At 43.6% G+C, this 17,344-nt stretch overlaps 7 protein-coding genes across 7 annotated transcripts; 1 reads left to right on the top strand and 6 right to left on the bottom strand.

The window, feature by feature from the left end:
* Positions 1-881: 881 nt before the first annotated feature.
* Positions 882-2,428, bottom strand: SARC_07327 (hypothetical protein). Its single transcript, XM_014298741.1, has one exon. It carries the CDS (start codon positions 2,376-2,378, stop codon positions 978-980), a length of 1,401 nt encoding a protein of 466 aa, XP_014154216.1. The 5' UTR covers positions 2,379-2,428; the 3' UTR covers positions 882-977.
* A 3,613-nt stretch (positions 2,429-6,041) lies between these two features.
* On the bottom strand, positions 6,042-7,246 carry SARC_07328 (hypothetical protein; the record flags this gene model as incomplete). The annotated part of the gene is made up of 2 exons (XM_014298742.1): positions 6,042-6,403; positions 6,571-7,246. The coding sequence occupies 2 exons, from the start codon at positions 7,244-7,246 to the stop codon at positions 6,042-6,044; spliced, it is 1,038 nt and encodes a 345-aa protein (XP_014154217.1).
* A 315-nt stretch (positions 7,247-7,561) lies between these two features.
* Positions 7,562-8,236, bottom strand: SARC_07329 (hypothetical protein; the record flags this gene model as incomplete). The annotated part of the gene is made up of 1 exon (XM_014298743.1): positions 7,562-8,236. The coding sequence occupies one exon, from the start codon at positions 8,234-8,236 to the stop codon at positions 7,562-7,564; it is 675 nt and encodes a 224-aa protein (XP_014154218.1).
* A 69-nt stretch (positions 8,237-8,305) lies between these two features.
* On the bottom strand, positions 8,306-9,010 carry SARC_07330 (hypothetical protein; the record flags this gene model as incomplete). Its single annotated transcript, XM_014298744.1, has 1 exon — positions 8,306-9,010. The coding sequence occupies one exon, from the start codon at positions 9,008-9,010 to the stop codon at positions 8,306-8,308; it is 705 nt and encodes a 234-aa protein (XP_014154219.1).
* Positions 9,011-10,555: 1,545 nt separating this feature from the next.
* On the top strand, positions 10,556-12,479 carry SARC_07331 (hypothetical protein). Its single transcript, XM_014298745.1, has one exon. The coding sequence runs from the start codon at positions 11,542-11,544 to the stop codon at positions 11,848-11,850; it is 309 nt and encodes a 102-aa protein (XP_014154220.1). The 5' UTR covers positions 10,556-11,541; the 3' UTR covers positions 11,851-12,479.
* Positions 12,480-12,977: 498 nt separating this feature from the next.
* Positions 12,978-13,580, bottom strand: SARC_07332 (hypothetical protein; the record flags this gene model as incomplete). Its single annotated transcript, XM_014298746.1, has 2 exons — positions 12,978-13,203; positions 13,414-13,580. 2 exons carry the CDS (start codon positions 13,578-13,580, stop codon positions 12,978-12,980), a joined length of 393 nt encoding a protein of 130 aa, XP_014154221.1.
* A 2,860-nt stretch (positions 13,581-16,440) lies between these two features.
* SARC_07333 (hypothetical protein) lies at positions 16,441-17,006 on the bottom strand (the record flags this gene model as incomplete). Its single annotated transcript, XM_014298747.1, has 2 exons — positions 16,441-16,501; positions 16,852-17,006. The coding sequence occupies 2 exons, from the start codon at positions 17,004-17,006 to the stop codon at positions 16,441-16,443; spliced, it is 216 nt and encodes a 71-aa protein (XP_014154222.1).
* Between the last annotated feature and the right edge of the window lie 338 nt (positions 17,007-17,344).

Consider the following 17,344-nt stretch of genomic DNA (forward strand, 5'->3'; position numbering starts at 1 on the left):
ACACACACATATATATTATATATATATATATATATATATATATATATATATATATATATATATATACATATATAATGCTTTTTTATCTATACAATTATATCCATTGTGTGGCATATATATATGTGATGTTGTACTTATGTAGGCGGAATGAAAGTATATTGAAGCGAGAAGTTTGAAAGCTTAATCTGTCAAATATGACGAAGCTCTTAGCCATTGTTGACAGATCTCACGCCATTGATATAGATGGGACGCTTCGCTTACAATATGGCGCGAGGAATTATTGTTATACTGTGCTTTGGGAGTCAATTTCAGTGCGCATGATATGATCATTCGGCTCACCATATTCTAAAACCACCCGAAAAAAATCAAAAGCAGCAATCTGAATCCTGCCAGTATGGGCACTGATATCGCAAAAATCTGAGTTCAAAGACACGCGGGAGCTTACTACTGTTGAAGTAAATACAAGTATAGAAGGAAAAAAATAGAGAAATACTGGGTTAGATGACGACATTCAATATATAAGCTACATGCATCTCGTTTCTCGTTGTTTTAGGATACAGGTACAAGTGCTTGCCATCAGTACCCTGTATGAATATCTGTATCAACTCGATTTGAATACAGATGTACTGACGTGTATACAAACTTGATAAAACGTACAGAAATGTATCTCAATACACGATTTTAAAACCACAAGAGAAAAGATTCTGCAAATAAACTTGATTGAGGCAGATGAAAAAGAGTGTGATTGACTCTGCTTCACGTACCCTACCTGTGGGAAGGGTCTCTTCAGATTGACAAGTGAGACATCAATGGCCACCATTCAGTCAGAGCCCAGAAAAAAAATCTACCGAAATTAAAAGAGTACAACTTAGTAAGAAATATATCGGCATAGATGGTTTAGTTCTTCAGCGTTAAATTCACAATTACGCTACGTATCGTTGAAAAGCAAGTACACTCTCCAGTGTGAGTGACACCTTTCAATCAAAAATGGGACCGTCAGTTGCGGGACCCCGCTTGTATGAGAGAACCATTCGAGCGCACTCGTTAAATCCCTTTCTTCTCGCCTTCATCATTATCTTCGCAGGACACGCGTCAGCACGCCCGTCATTCACCAACATCCTAACAATATCCGTGTGGCCATACAACACTGCCTTGCCTAAGCCCTTATGTACTAATGCACGACCGTCTTCTAATAATAACCGCACCACGTGCGTGTATCCCTTCTCACTCGCAACGCGCACTATATCCCCTACTAGCGGGTCGCTGGGATCTATCAGCTGTTGTTCTAATAATAGCCTGACCACCTCAATTTGCCCTCCAGCAACGGCTTCTTTTAATGCTCGTCCGCGAGTCATGTCAACACGATTGTCTTCTATTAACAGATGAACCACGTCTAAGCTCCCACTCCCACAAGCCTCCCACCACGTACGGGAGTTGAGTGCACACGGGTCCGCGCGCCTGTCATCCAGTAGTAGCTTTACGATATCAACGTACACATTGCTGATGGCTTTGACCAGCGCAAAACTATGCACAGCTGCCGGATCACACCTACGATCACTCAACAATATACGCACAATGTCTATGTGGTTCTCAAAACAGGCTTCGAGGAGACTTTCACTGTCACTCAGGGCTGGATCGCATCTCCCGTCGTCGATCAGTAGCTGTACAATCGCTGTGTAACCACCCGCACATGCCAAGGAGAGCGCTTTTCCAAAGGCTGCGTTCGGATTTGCTTTGCCGTGTTTTAATAACATACGTACAATGCTAGTGTAGCCGTGTTTGCAGGCCAGTTGCAAGGGAATATCCAAGCACACAGTGTGTTCGGAGGGATGCGAGGTGACAAACTCAAGATACACTTGCACCACATCCGCCCAGCCTATGTAACACGCACGCAGGACGAGTAGATAGATAGCGCGTGATGTTGGAAAGACAGGCAAGGAGGTAGCAGCACGGTGTTGTGTGCAATCAGCACCGTCGGGTGCGGGCTGTTTATAAAGTTTGCATGAGGCACCCGAACAATATAGATCCAAGATTCTAAACAGTTCGAATAGGACACGAGGCTTCCCCAGGGTGTCCACACACGTGTGATAGAGTTCGTCTATGTACTCACAGATGTCATCGTATACAAATCCATCTTGTCTTGATGTGGTGAAGAGAGATGTGATGATAAGGTCGTCCACACCTACATTGTGGTACCTGGCGTGGAAGACACTCTTACGAACAGCATTAAACAGTACACGAGCGATCAGGTCCTCATCGGCACAGTCGGCACTCAGTTGTGTGCACACTAGACTGGCTTGCAAGTAGTCAGTGGGCTTCAAATACCCAAGGGCCTTGAGCCTGACTTCTGCTGGTATGTTTAGGAGTGTATGCACCATTGGATCGGGAGGGTCGACGTTAGACTTTGAAAAAAAAACAACTCTTAATTACACGCACGACTAAATGAGAGACATGCGCCTCCACCCATCCATTTATAAATATATATATAAATAAATATGTAACATAATACCTGCAGTACATATTGTATTTTTTTTTAATAAGAAAAAAATGCCCAAGGGCAAGTGAAGAGTATTTTTGATAAATACTCATACTCAATAAATAGTAAATACAGACTATTGTCATATGTTTTTCAAAGAGGCTGCGCTATTGTCGTACAAATGCTTTTAAAACAAAACAAAATCAATAGTGCTTTCTTTAGAAACAAAACAGTATTATAAAAATTAAAAATTTCAATATCTCTCCAGACCTCTCCTCTGTATCTTTTACTCTAAAATTAAGTATTTTATTGTTTGATTGAAGGCTATGATTTTATTTATTAATATATAGTAAAATAATAGTAATAAAATATAAACGCTAACACATTCAGAATTATTTATTTACAGTTTACAGAAGAAGAGATATAAGTTACATTTGAAAGGTACAGGCGAGTTCCAGGTTATACAAAAGGTGACCGTATGATCCCTCCAGCTTGATCATGGCTGATACAGTAAACCCTACACCGGGGTCAATACCGGATCTATTTAACGATGAAAGCACACCTAAGCTACCGGTTAAGACGCATCTATCAGGATTGCCCATATGTGTCGATGATTTTCTCACGCTCAACCCGGAGTTTCTCAGCACAGTAGATTCTGCGCACGAATTGGTATTGAACTGATTTGCTAACCGCATAGACTCGTTTATGCCTATTATGCAGAGTCTACGATTAAATATACCTTCCAAGTACTTTGCGTCCCCCAAAAAAATGTGCATTGTTCGCAAGTGCCAGCTGTGTGTCCAGGAATCTAAGAGTAGCACGGAAACCTCACACATATATACGCATGTCGAAAGTACATCGCCGTATCTGTATAGAAAGTTCCACAAATTCGCTTCTGAATACTCAATAGTATTGGGTGTATTCTAATATATATATATTTATATATATATATATATATATTATTATAATATATATATATATATATATATATATATATATATATATATATTATTATTATATATATTATATTATATACTTATAATACTCATCGCAAGTTAATTTCTGAAGCTTCGCAGAGATCAATGCCTTGGGACACATACAGCATTGGCATTTCGAATATCGTTTTCAAATACACGAGTATTGATATATTCTTGCAGATAATTGTTTGTGCGGTTCTGAGTACTGTCTAACCTACCTCTTGTAGATGCAAGCTTCGACTCGGATCTGAAGCGCAAAGCAATTGGAGCTCAGTGTATCTTTGGAGACAGGCCATCGCCGTCAGCTACCCAAGTCAAAAGGTACGCATATCCTCTTTTAATTCCAAAGTTCTTTGAACGTACGCTTTTTATGCAAGTACAAGTCATCTAACCAAGTTTCACAGCGTGTGTGATTTTCCATAATCATGCGTAGTTGTCAGCATATGCTATTTATGTATGTATAAGTTATCTACCACGTCCATGTGTTGGTTGTTGTGTATCTATTTTCCAGAAATGTCCCCCTATGTCGAAAGATGTATGCATGGTATCATATATACTGAGACATTCATGTTCGGGTCTATGTAGGAGGTTGATTTTTACATGCATGACCTTTATCCAGTCCCAATGGTACCTTGGCAGTAGTAGACACTCTAGCTTCTATTGTATTGGAAGCACCCATTAACGCTCGCAACACGACGAGCCGTTGCTTCTTCCCGCATCCAAACCATGTGTACAATAAGAACAATTGATGGCGTGAAATAGTAAAAACACTATTGGGTATTTTGTTTCTATGCCCAACAAACGATCTCCTGGGTTTAACGATATTCGCGCAAGACAATAAGGAAGCGATGTACACAACGTCAGTATATTAATTTCTGGACCTAACCCATATACATATGAATATATATTCGTGGAATTGTCATGTTTATAAACTTCGTTGAAACTTAAACTACCCACACTCATTCGTTCTCAAATACGGTCTGGCCCATTTTCCAATAGTGCATTATTGGGATTACAACGAGCGCAGCGCAAGACAATAGGGAAGCCGACCAACACGGGGAAAAAACCCGCTCTAGCCGGATTGGTTAAATTAAATAAACCGAAATCATAGCAAAGCACCTGAGTGAGCATTTTATCATACGTCCATATGAACTGCAAGTTTTCGTTCATAATCAAATATACATAGATGGCATGTGTATGACGTGTTACAGTCAATTAGGTGTTGGTGCCTTTATAGATATTCAACACACATTTGCATTCAATCTCTCACACACACAAAAAATCATTTTGGTTGCACCTAATAAATTCTCAAAATATCAAAATAAATAAAGAAAAAAAGATCATCACAATGTGCTTCAGAGAACACCGTATTTGTATCAGTTGTCATCCTGTGTCTTTGAATATGACGAATTTCGATTGTACTACTGTACCGATAACTGTTGCACCTATACGCGATTCGCTTCCTGTGCACACGCCCGTCAGTTTATCATGCGTAGAGCGCAGCAGTACCCGGCAAGTAGCACCTCTGCTTTAGCCGGAGTTACAACACGATAAACAAAAGTATTCGAGATCGAAAGAGTTCCTTTCAAGTATTGCCCGGTCGAATAGTATGAATAGCGTTCGTTGACTGCAACTTGGAGCGAAGAACCCTTCTTTCAAATGGAAAAGGATACATATCTTAGTATTACTGGCTTAGATAGCACAGGCCAGCCCACAAGCGGATCAATTGATTGTTGATCAGGAGTGTGCAACACAGGCGTACGGAATATCGTTTTCCAGTATGCGATTCTACCATCCTATTGAAAACTTAGCTGCGCACATAAGATTTTAGGGTTTTCGGCTCGATTAATTTTGATCCAAAGCTTTGGGGAAGCTACGGTCTATGAAAAAAATATAATTTGTGAGCATATACATCTGAATTTTGCGATTTTGCCTTCCTGTTGAGAACACTCCTCTGTACCGGTAAAAAAAATAGTGCTGAAAAAACCTGTCAAGTATGGGGTGTAAAGAGAAATTTCTAGTTCGTATTTAATTTGAAAGCGGCTATGTTCAATACGCAACTAAGACAAGCAGCTGCGATTACAAAAATCACAATACGGCAAATAGGAAAGCTATTTTAATATAACGGTTAAGCACTCGGTCCTCCTGTTGGCGTGTCAGTAACGCTGACTAAGATACCATTTGCGCAAGAACCCTATTCTTTCTTTATGCGTTGAGGGCAGGTTCCAAGGGCGTTTGTGCGTGGTTTACCAATCGATCGTTGCAATTTGTTTGTTATTACATTCTTGCTGCCGCAAAATGTTGCAACCAATACACAAACTTAAAAATCGTAATATGACTGCACCGATAGCAATGAATGTACTGATACATTTCATAGAGATTATTTATTCGTAGTTACCCTTACTTTTCTATTTTAGATTTGGACAAATCAGTAGCAGAGCTGGAGGATCAGTCTCCTCGTCAAGCGGTACTATCCTCTCGGTAAGGATGAAATCAGCCAACCCAGGCCCTATTGATTTAAGTTCATGCGATATTCGACTCGTGATATACAGAGATATCGTAGGATACATTTAACCTTGAAACAGCTGTCAGACAAGCTGTTCGTTGGTCCGCTCGACTAGGCCGTGTAATTGAGGTGTATTAGTAGGGATACATGTCACCTTGACATGCTGTAGTGTGTTGACGCTGTTGAATTCTTTGGAGACAAACTTCCCACCGCGATCACATTTAAGTTCCCTAAGGTTCGCGAGGTAGTCTTTTCCTATGTCTGTGTAGAAGACGTCCAATGTGGCACTGGCATCGTCATTATGTCTGAGTGGGTATACGAAAGGCTGTCCGCTATTGGCATCTACATATTTAATGTTGCATGTGTAGCCTGTTGGGGACGTTGGCAAACCCGTGTGTAGGTCAACGTGGAAGACTGTACCGACGGGTGGTAGTGTGCTCTCGTCTTTGGATGTGCGTGAGATTAGACGTCGTCACATTTTCCCACGAACGCAAGGGTTGCAAAACGTAAGTGCGCGTGGACGAAGTATGCATTTTCCTTCGGCGTCTAATAGTGCTGCTGTTGGTGGAACCGCGTGCTTAGTGCTGCCTACGCGAGCAACGCAGATATACCGCCACTTAGGCGGTCCGGTATTCTCAGTGCCATTCTGTAAGAACGTGTCGGCGGTGGTTTCGATGAGTTCCACATGTGAGTGTAACTGAAGTTTCGTTTGGTTGTAGTTGCGCGTGTTAGGTTGAAGCGGAAACCCCTTAGTGATAAGACCATCTTCCTTCTCAAGCTTGAGAAGTGCATCTCGCCATGTTTTGATACGGAAAGTATATTGCCGTAGAGGTGTGTGTTTGGCTGTTGCCATGATTGTTTGAATGCGTCGTGTAGTGGCGCATCTGGCTCTAAACTGCAGTAGACAGGAACTTGTGCATTATGTTTCTGAGCAAAGAGGTCTATGCCTATCTCGCCGAAGACATCAGTAACGTGCGTCTTGACTAGAGTCGGGTTTAGCTTCCAGTCATCGTGTGAAGGCTTGGCTGGTGTGGTAGGTGTAGTATTGCTCGTCGTCAGAGTGTTACGTGGGTCGCAGCGGTGTCCTAGTCTATCGTGCCAGTTCTCGAGAGAGGTGGCTGTGAAGTTAGCCACAGTATATTGTCCATTGCGATGTAATAGTTCATCGTTCTGGAGTATGTGACACTCCGTCGGAACGAATTTGTTGGGTTCCGATGGTAAATAAATTACATAGTTGTGCCGTTGTAGTACTTGTACGGATAATATATTCTGTGTCGCGGTTGGCATAATAAGTACTGTTCCTAGGCCGGATAGTACACCGCGTTAAGTAAGTATAATTGACTCTTATTAGAAAACTCTACAATAAAGCGTCCGGTGTGTAAGTCTTCGACACCATCTGTATTAGTGCGTATATGAACCATTGCTCCAGAGTCGATATGTGAGGCAGTAAGAGGTAACGTTTGTGCGGGCCCTAGCAAAGTAGCATTGAGTATATTTAATTTGTAGTGGCACTCAGGTATGGTGTGTGGAAGAGTAGGATGTAGAACTTTCAAACTAGGTACAGTTTTGAGTACCTGTGGATAGGGCCCCGTCCCTTCAATTTTACTCGATGCATGCCTCGTCGTTGTGGCCAGGTTTGTTGTCGCCCTTGCTACAAGTGAGAGTCGAGCGGTCAGCGGGACATTTCTTCCCGATGTGATCCTTCGATCCGCATTGTCGACAGTTGAATTTTTGGCAACCGTAAATACTGTGACCTACTTCTTTGCACAAGGGGCATGTGATCTCGCGAGGTTGGCGCTTATCTTTCACGTCTTTCGGGTCCGGCTGTGTGGTGATGGCGTTGATTCTCATTGTTGTATTGCTTGTCGCGTTATGGTGATCGCCGTCGAACTTGAAAGTCATGCGATATACCTCATTGATGTCTAATTTGTCAGTGTCTAGATCGAAGATGTTGGATCGGAGTAGTTGATAGTCGTTGCCTAGACTATAGAGTATTGCGCAGATAATGTGTTTACCTGGAATCACCTCGCCGACATCGAGAAGTCCCTGACGAATTTCCTCCAAAGTCTGCATTGTCGTCTCTGTAGTACCGGATGCCTTGAAGTTGATGAGACGCTTCATACCGTCCCAGAAGCGCCCGTGGCTACCAGTGTTTTTTGTAATACAAATGTAGTTGAAGAAGTCAGAGGGTGATTTCGAGTAGTGGTCAGAGGGTGATTTCGAGTAGTGGTTTTTGTATACTGTATCGATCAGCTCTTCCTGGATAGGATTGATCATAATACTGTGGCATCTTGCATCAGCAAGCGTGTCTGTGCCGCAGATTTCGTCACAATCGGGATGTAGGCGTTACAGAACACCATAGTGTGCGAGTTCTATTTTGATGCCCATAATCCAAGGTCCGAAGTTTTCCCAGTTCTCTAGTTTTGTTCGCTTGTACGCGTCCTTGTACTTGGGGCACTCGGAAAGCGGGATACCAAGATCGTCGGCAGTGATGCCATATTTGTCCGCGTAAGATGCTGGTTTCGGCTTTGTTGCGTGTTCGAATTGCTCGATAATATCAAGTTTTTCTTGAAGCTCTATGCGTACGAAGTCAAGCTCGGCTTGAAGAACACCGAGATTGTCGGTGGATTGTTCCGTTTGCTCGTATAAGCGGGACTGTGCTTTCATGAGGCGTTCGGAGATCTGTGCGTGTTTTGACTTGAGTGTGTCGTGTTTAGCGACGAGTAATTTATGATCATCCCCAAGTTCGACATTGTGCCGTTTGAAACGGTCGACCTCGGCTTGTAGTTCTTGATTGCGTTTGCCTACGCGGTATAGGTTACTCTTGGCAAATGTCAGATGTGCTAGTGCCATAGCTGTGGAAGCGTAGACTTCTTGTCGGCTGATGCGAAGGTCCTGGATGAGGTTGCTAATAATGGCGACTAAGTGTGTGTTGGTAGATTCAAGATTGCTGTATACGGGGCCTTGAGGCCAGTATTCTCGTGCGAATGCTAGTGCGGCATTTAGATTATCAAAGTGTGTTGGCCATTTGACCATTTTTGGACTCTCCATAGTGATTCGTTTAGGTGAAATCACTTACGTGTGAGTTTGTGGTACTTACGCGTGAGTCGTGATGGCGACTGCGAGGATGTAAGGGAATTGTCAGATGTAAGCAACTGTGTGCGTAATGTGTAGTTGTGAGTTTAGAGTGTGCGTGGCGTAGTGTGCAGCGTAGTGTGGTTGGAAGTGTGTTGACTTACTATCGTGTCTAATCGAGGCTCATAACCTGTTAGACAATTGAGTTACGGAAGAAGTGAGCTTTATTTTCCCTCTACTGAGGGTTCTTATTTGACTCTACCGCTCAGGGCGGGAGTCTCTGAATTCCTTTCATCGGTGTCATATACGTGGTTTGACACCTGATAGTTCTAGTACCGAACTGTATTTTTGATATGAATTTGCTGACTGCTGGGTTGTTTGTTTAGTCCTGCCAACAGCCCAAATGCATATCAATACAATTTTAATATAGCGATGGTGCATGTGATATGATACCCATATTCGGTATGGATGGCAGCAAGAAAATCAGTCTGTGCATTGAAAAGGAAACAAAGACAACTTTATAATGCAACAAAACTGATAATGAAGTGCGCGATATCACAGAAATCCCTACATCAAATTGAAATGTTTCCCTGGGTACGAGCTTAATATCGCCAATAAAGAGAACAAAGAGAGAAGGCGGGCAGCGAATACGAATATGTTTTTGAAAATACATTCCAGAACACCAGCGTCGATTAAAACAGAAATTTCTGTAGCTGCAGTTGGACACACTTTCTCATATGAGCTGTATGTCCTTAGGACTCGAGAATGATGAGGAATTACATACGGTCGGAATAGTCGGGGCGCATGTTTTTATATATTCCGCGACAACTGAGAACTTTTTTTCAATATGATTTAAATCGCTACATGTACTTTCAAATTCGGGTTCCTGGAATCCCAACAACTTCGTATGAACTATCGTGAACTTTCGATATAATGGAGCTGAATGTCGTGTAAGAACTTTTTTCAAGTATTGGGTTGACAAGGCGTGTTTTTTTTGGTTTTGTTTTTGTTTTTGGGGGTTTTTGCACAGTGTTATATCTTGTTTCTGCTGGTTGCTGAGTAGCGTAGTGATAGCTGGAATTTGCGCCAATGCGCCATTAGAGGTGTAGTATCAAAAAAACAAGAGTATATCTGGGAACGATGACATTCGTGGGCGGTTTTGTAGATTCGGAGCCTGTGATGACTGATTGGTGGTTACTACCCCAAAATGTAGATCTACTGTCGCTGAGCCTTGCCCACGTGAGGAAGTGTATGCGTTTCAAGCGCTCAACCATCCAGATTAAAACAGTCGCAACCCTTTCACTTCAAGAGCCCGGACTATTAGCTATAAGTTAATATTGAACCAAAGGCCTATTCCCGAATAATGACTCACCCCGAAGTGCGACAAATCTGCCGAAAGGCCAGCCAAAATATTTGGCCATACAATCACCCACAATGATGACTCGACTTCGCCAACCATAAAGAATTTAGCGACAGCACGAATCGTCTCAATGCAACTTGGAAGAGCAATATCGGTATACCATTTCCCCTTGACATGTCGGACAGAGAGTTGTCATTCGTGACAATGAAGACGACGAAACAAAAATGAGTGGCTATCTCACAGTGTACGTCCGTGTATCAAATGACGAAGCACTAGCAACTATGTTGACAGGTAGGGATGGTATACCCTTCTATCTCACAGACAGGTACTTTACTATTCAACTGGCAAGTTATGTATGGCTATCCCGCAACCAGCAGTGAACGCGGTCGAGATGTACTGTCAGATTTATTGGAATGCGACGCTTTCAATGCTCAGTGCGTTTGTTCAGTGTTAAACTCGCCGTATGATCAGGTGACTGAAGTATGCGAATGTGCGCCTCAGTACCGAGTACGGACGGTAAATCAGAGATGAAACCGAACTCCGGATTGTGCGAGTGCCCTATTCCTGGCAATACTTTTAATAACTGTAGATGCACAGGCTAAGGTTTAATATCGACGCCGCTGAGGTCATCGTTTGTTTACAGTGAACGCCTATGTAGTCGAAACACTGTATTGATCAAGCATGAAGTCCTTAACTGACTCAACGTTACTTGAAGAAGAGTCGCTGGTGAAAACCACTTCGTTATTGAGCCAATTCTCAGTGGAGGTACATTCATTAATGCCGCCGAATTTTCTAGTAAGCCCATGCAAGTCTACCTCACAGTACTGACTTTAGCTAGTCAGGCACTGAGAACCAGCTGACCATAACATTGGCCGCTAGGTATAACATAGACTATTTCTACATAGATAATGCTGGTATGTGCTGGAATGGGCTCGTCTGTGAATAGTGCCCTCACTACAGGGCTCACGTTTCTGACTGGTTGCTTGCCACGTATGATAAGTTGTGTGCTGAACGCCCAGTCTTTATACGACTAGTGGCCACAGAATGCTATGTGTTTAACGAAATCAAAGAGGAGTACGGTTGTCCAATCAAGCAACTCGCCGATCTCGATCAATGTGAGAACCTATTAAAACCGTGCAGTCTGTTTATGGCAGGTCTTTTAATATGTCGAGATATTTTCTGGCCTGGTGACGAAAGAAGAAAAGAGTGGGGTACTTGGTACCCCAAAGTTAGGATTTTGTATATCGATTACATGAAGATTGTGGAAAGCTTCGCAAGATATGTACAGAGTGCGATATCAACGTCGCTGACCCTGAACCTGGTGCACAGGTTCTACTACATGGACACTCGCGCTACCGCGAACAGATTCATAGAACTGAACAGCACCCAATGTCCAGGTGACGTTCATCATAACTGGGCTCTTCACGGTGTGGATATGAACGGCAATGCAGACTAACGATCTTACAAGGTTAAAAGCGAACAACTGGGCGATATAAAACTTTTGAATTTAAGCCTGCAGTATTTGTTCTGAGTGGTTTTCGGCGGGAATGGAGAACCGTGGCATCAGCACCGACGTGCGTGAGTGCCGGAGTATCACTGCCACGTTGGAGAGACTCGCAGAAAATGCCAGTCCCACCAATATTGAGACAATTGGAAATGGGGAAGCATTCACCAATGCTGCCGCGACGCCAAGCATGGCTGTCTCACGGGGATGGACAGCGACAATATTGCGATTGTAGACCTATTGATAATTGCACAGACGGAAAAATTGAACTCGTCTGCAACGACCTACCGTGGGTCACCTGGCTGTGACAGTTGACAAACCACTATATAGTTAGTGCTGGTGCCTACGCCAATAATTATCCCTACGCCAATGGCTCGCCTACTGACTGCTTTTCTCATAACTTGTAGTGGTATGTGTGCTACACCTCCCCCATTTCCAGATAATGTTGGGCTTGTTGATTGGGAATGTCCGCCAGCGCAGATTCGTGACACAGGCGGTAAGTCCTGTAAATGTGTACCACCCACACATTGAACTCGGACTCTTACTGACAGAGTGTCCCAACTTACCAATACAGATAGTGCATTGTGTGTGTGCCTGCCACTTTCCGGCCTGTGCGAATGTCTTACTGCTGAAGAAAGTGGAAAGTACGATTGCCTGGTGCGCGAAGTCGCAAATCTAGTCTGCCGTGATATCGAGGCTGGGCCTTACAGCATTTTGTTTTAGGAAGTATCCGGAAATCAGTCGATAGCTGGGCTGGTGATAAGAAGCACTTCCGGTGAGACCAATTTAATATTGGGACGACTCAAACGGCGAAAACGATTATCAATGCCGCCAAAGATTGGGTGAACCCACTCAAAGATACCTTCCCGAATCAGCTGCGATCGCGGACTCGCTAAAAAAAAGAACGGGGCAGATGGAACTTGCTGTGCCCGACCGTACCAATACTTCTCTGGTTGTGACAATGGGACGAATCACTATATTGGGAATGCTGGGTATATGCCGCTGAAAATATCACCGTCCGACTGGCTGTTCGGGACACGTGCTGCGGCGTAGCGGGAATTGAATAACTGGATCACGAACTACACAATGATAAATTTATGGTTGTCGTCGACAGAGACGAATTCCACCGGGCCGGAATAGAAGAAGCAGTTTGTGTGGGACATACCGATACAGACGTTCAAATTCGAGGTCGAGGGCGCAAGCGAAGGGTATCTTCGGATTACAAGAACAGTCAGAGCGTTCAAGAACGAGGTGGAGCACTCTCTGACACTGTCACTCGAATTAGAAACAGGCTGTCGTTCTACGCTGCAAATGAAGTAAGCATTGAGAGCAAATCACACTGTGGATACAATAATCGCAGACTCTTAAGATTGAATCTCCTATAAATTGTCGCTACTTGGGATACTAGTCAATGTGCCCGTCAAGTGCGAAAGCCATATCACGTACAAGGTACAACCCCACACGCATAAATACATGGACCTAAGTAAATAACAACGCGGCTCTCAAATGCCTCACCGAGATTTTACGAGATACGACACTGGCTGAGTTACACACTCAAAGATGTTGGACAATTTACCAGCGACCTCGACACCCAGGTGATCGATTGTGCTTGCCTGGATGTGGCTAGGTAGTGTGTCCGTCGAGTGCAGAACTCGCATCCCGTACGAGGTCCAAAACCGCATGCATAAGTAGGTGAACCTGTGTATGTAGCAGCGCTATTTTCAAATACATCACACCCATGCGGTACAGTATGCTTGCCTGGATATGGACATGGGCAAAGTTCGAGACACTGATGGTTCTGTACGTTTCCAACATCGCTAGTGCCAAACCTACACACCGGAGTGTACCGGAAGAAAGTGGTGAACACAACAAATTCTCGAGTGACGGAGTTATACAGACCATCAACTCGGTTTCACGCGAGTACTGATGAGCGTTATCTAAGGGTTACTGGAACTTGGGCGTAAAGGCAAGGTGCAAAAGTACACACTTGATATAATGTAAAAACTCAAATCCTCAGAAGAGCTCTAGGACGGATAATTGAACGTAACTTTTTGGTATGCTGGTATTATGCGCTTAAAAACAATGGCAGGCATCATTTTTCGAGTATGCTTAAGTTGTTTTAACTATGGTATCACTTTGCTAAACCAACAATAAAAGTACCATACCCGACAACTGCGTATATTCATCTTGCCATCGATATAGCACAATGCCCTCGACTACGATGCGCGTGACAGGTGTTACCATATTACCTATTGATCCCCAGAAAATGAACATCAGGATCTATGATCGCTACTTAACAGACTGATACGAACTGTACTAAGTGAAAGTCGTTATTGCGTCCCTTTATATAGTATTTACTAATATGTGCAGATATTCTTGTGTACACTCATGGGTTTTTAGAGAGAGAAATTCCTGATCAAGGTTTACTCTGAACAATCCCGAAATTGTCACTTTAGTTTTGTAAGGGCATATAATCTTGTCAAAACTCTCGAAGCCTTTCAGAATGAATTGCAGTCTGAAACACAACTGTCTGAAAGTACGCACTTCGCGGCTCGTGATCGCAAAGTGACACTGAAGTGTTCTCAATTGGTCACCTAAATGCATTCGCCGTACAGTGATAGCACTCTAGTGCATTCAACCGTATCTACATCCTTTGCCAAGTTTTGTAAGGGCGATATACATATCAAACCTTGACGCAATTATTTTTTTGTAATGACCAGTGGCACTTCTTAAGTTGGCTACAGTTCATAACATGAGTTGCACAAGATACGGGACTGGTCTCCAGGTCCGTCCATCATCTCTCACACAAGCACACATTCGGCTGAAACCCCTTAAACCAAGCCTTGCCCCCGTATTGACGTGCGAGCATCCATTCCGTGCTGGATTTAAGATCCACGATCTCTGCTCGTGCTGCACGTCCCTACCACGAGATTATTCCTTTGTGCACGGCCATACGCCTTGCTTAACGTTTTAAGCTCTATTTTCTGTCACATTGCCACATTGTTATGCTGTTCGCCTCAAAGTCACAAATGCTCGTCGCTTTCGTTTCCGTACAAGGCATGTACAAGTCGAACTACTATTTTTCGGTCAATACTACCCCTGGCTGTGCTGTAACCTGATACTGCAATGCGTTCCGAGGAATGGTCTTTGGATTTTAATTTATGTTATAGATCAATTGTCGTGCGAATACTTCTCCATACTATTGCCGTCAAGCGACCCTGTGCCAAGTGGTGCAGATGGCACGCGTAGTCTTTTAACAATGCCAACCATCCATATCCTACGGTATGGGGTGCATTATTATTCACATGTTTGTCGGGTCTTATCCTATCACATCTTACAGTACCTGATTCAATCTAATTTTAATCTCTACGTTAGTGCTACAGGCGCTTTGAGTCATGGGGCACTGCATATATTAGCAGCCGCCGTGACTGGCGACCCAGGTGATATTCACTGTCACAGTGCTAGTCGCTATATATCGCGCTGCAAGGCCATGTTTACAGAATACATCTTGTATCACTAATTGCTGATATGGTCTCAGTGATGTAGCAACCCCTGCTTTTTACTACCAGCTCATTGCTGATGGCGTATCAAGTACAAATCATTTTGCTAATCCCCACGTACCCTATTGTGGCATCCATGAAGTACTGTATAGTTGCATGGCTACCTACATGTGTCTCTCACTCTCTCGCTGTCAGACGCGCGGTTAAAGTGGACCAGGCGTTGTTCGTAGCACCCTGGTATCTGTTCATACTGCATGTTACATAGGTGTAATATCTATTTGCTTTGTTCCGTTCACCTGTCGGAGGTTATCTCCCCATACTAGTATTCACGGAACCCTGCTGTGGCCTTCTAGCACACATCGGTACTATGTATGTACACGTGTGCAATTCATTCGCCAAATTTGCGTTTTACAGCCCCGTATATCCTCGATTTTTTCTAAAGGGGCCTTCGAGTGCACATTGGTTCGGTGTATATCAACACTGGTATCACCCCAGTCCCTATTGGTTGGCTGTTTCACATACGTTTGTTATTGACCTAAGCCAGTGCTGACTTTACAAGTCTTATCCGGTCACCTCTCTCGCACTCTCTCGCACTCTTGAGTAGTGTAGTAGTCCAATCCCGTAGAGTGTTTGTACACCTAATGAAGACAAGTCAGAACAGACTGCTCTGCACCACAGATATACATTATATGCCTCAGAATACCATATATTTTACATCTATGCCACCCATAAGCCGTGTCATCTGCAGATACACCTCGATGTGCCGTAGGCACTTGCGTATACTCGGTCGTTTCGTGTATCTCATACGCGTACTATGTAAGTAACCCAAGTCATATATCACTGCCGTGTACACATACGTATACTACAACTTTTCGCGTGCCTCGTACGCAGCCTACAATAATATCCCAAGACATGTACCACTGCGTACACACTTGCGCGAGCTAAGACGGCCCGTGTATCTCAATCGCGTACACCGGCATTAACCCAAGCCATATATCGCAGGCGTAGTATGGCGTGTTGTGTTGTGCTGATATTAAGCGGTTTAGTCGACCTCCACACTTTCGCCCTCGAAAGAGCCGACCCGTGGCGAATGGAGTACAGCACTGTTCCGAATGCCAAAGAGCGTGATAGTTGTACGTGGTTAGCTTGCATAGGTGTATTGTGAGTTCGGCTAGTAATTGATAGCTTTGAATGGAACGGGCTGGAGGATGCACGTTAGGTTTCACGTACACAAGAAGAATATAGCACAGCAATGTCTTGATGAGAATGATGGATGTGCGGGATTGTGTTGGATATATAACCTGTTCTTAACAACTCACTAAAAACTGGGCTCATGCTGTGTGTCCGATAATTGCTTGTATACATGTCTCACAAAATGCACATAATAGTTACAACCAGAAATACAACATTCATACAAAGCTCAGCCAATCCACAACAGCCGATACACACCCACCTCGTTACCCCATTTGGCGAGTCAGGTTGATGTTTAAACAGCGGCCTGCTGTCCTGCCCCTCGGCGAGGTCATCGAAGGACGGGGCGTTGTCCTCTTTCAGCATCAGGCCCGTGTGACTGGTGTCCGCGTCATACTCATCCAGTCCGTCCGCCATCTGTGGCATTTGAATTGGTAATGCACGTATTGATGTGAATGCGTGGGTAGTATCTTCGATGGGTATGTTTTGGAAGTGATGAAAATGAAAGTATCGTTGATTACGATGTCAGCAATATTTGCAAGTAGCCAAATGACAGGACAATATACTTTCTTCGCTTCAACGGGATAAACACCCAGTCCGTCCAGCACCTGTGGCATTTTGTATTTGCAATATACATATAAGCCTAATAGTACGTGTACAGTATATTCCACCCGTGGCGTAGCATATAATTCAGCGTTGACAGTAGCCACGCGAGGTGATGTGAGTACACCCAGATCTCGGATATATATATATAT

This window comes from Sphaeroforma arctica (assembly GCF_001186125.1).
Source record: "Sphaeroforma arctica JP610 unplaced genomic scaffold supercont1.573, whole genome shotgun sequence".
Taxonomy (NCBI): domain Eukaryota; class Ichthyosporea; order Ichthyophonida; genus Sphaeroforma; species Sphaeroforma arctica.

What these genes read in the sequence shown, in the direction of transcription:
- SARC_07331 (XM_014298745.1), top strand. Translation starts at nt 11,542, where the DNA reads ATGGCAGGTCTTTTAATATGTCGAGATATTTTCTGGCCTGGTGACGAA.
- SARC_07327 (XM_014298741.1), bottom strand. Translation starts at nt 2,378, where the DNA reads ATGGTGCATACACTCCTAAACATACCAGCAGAAGTCAGGCTCAAGGCC.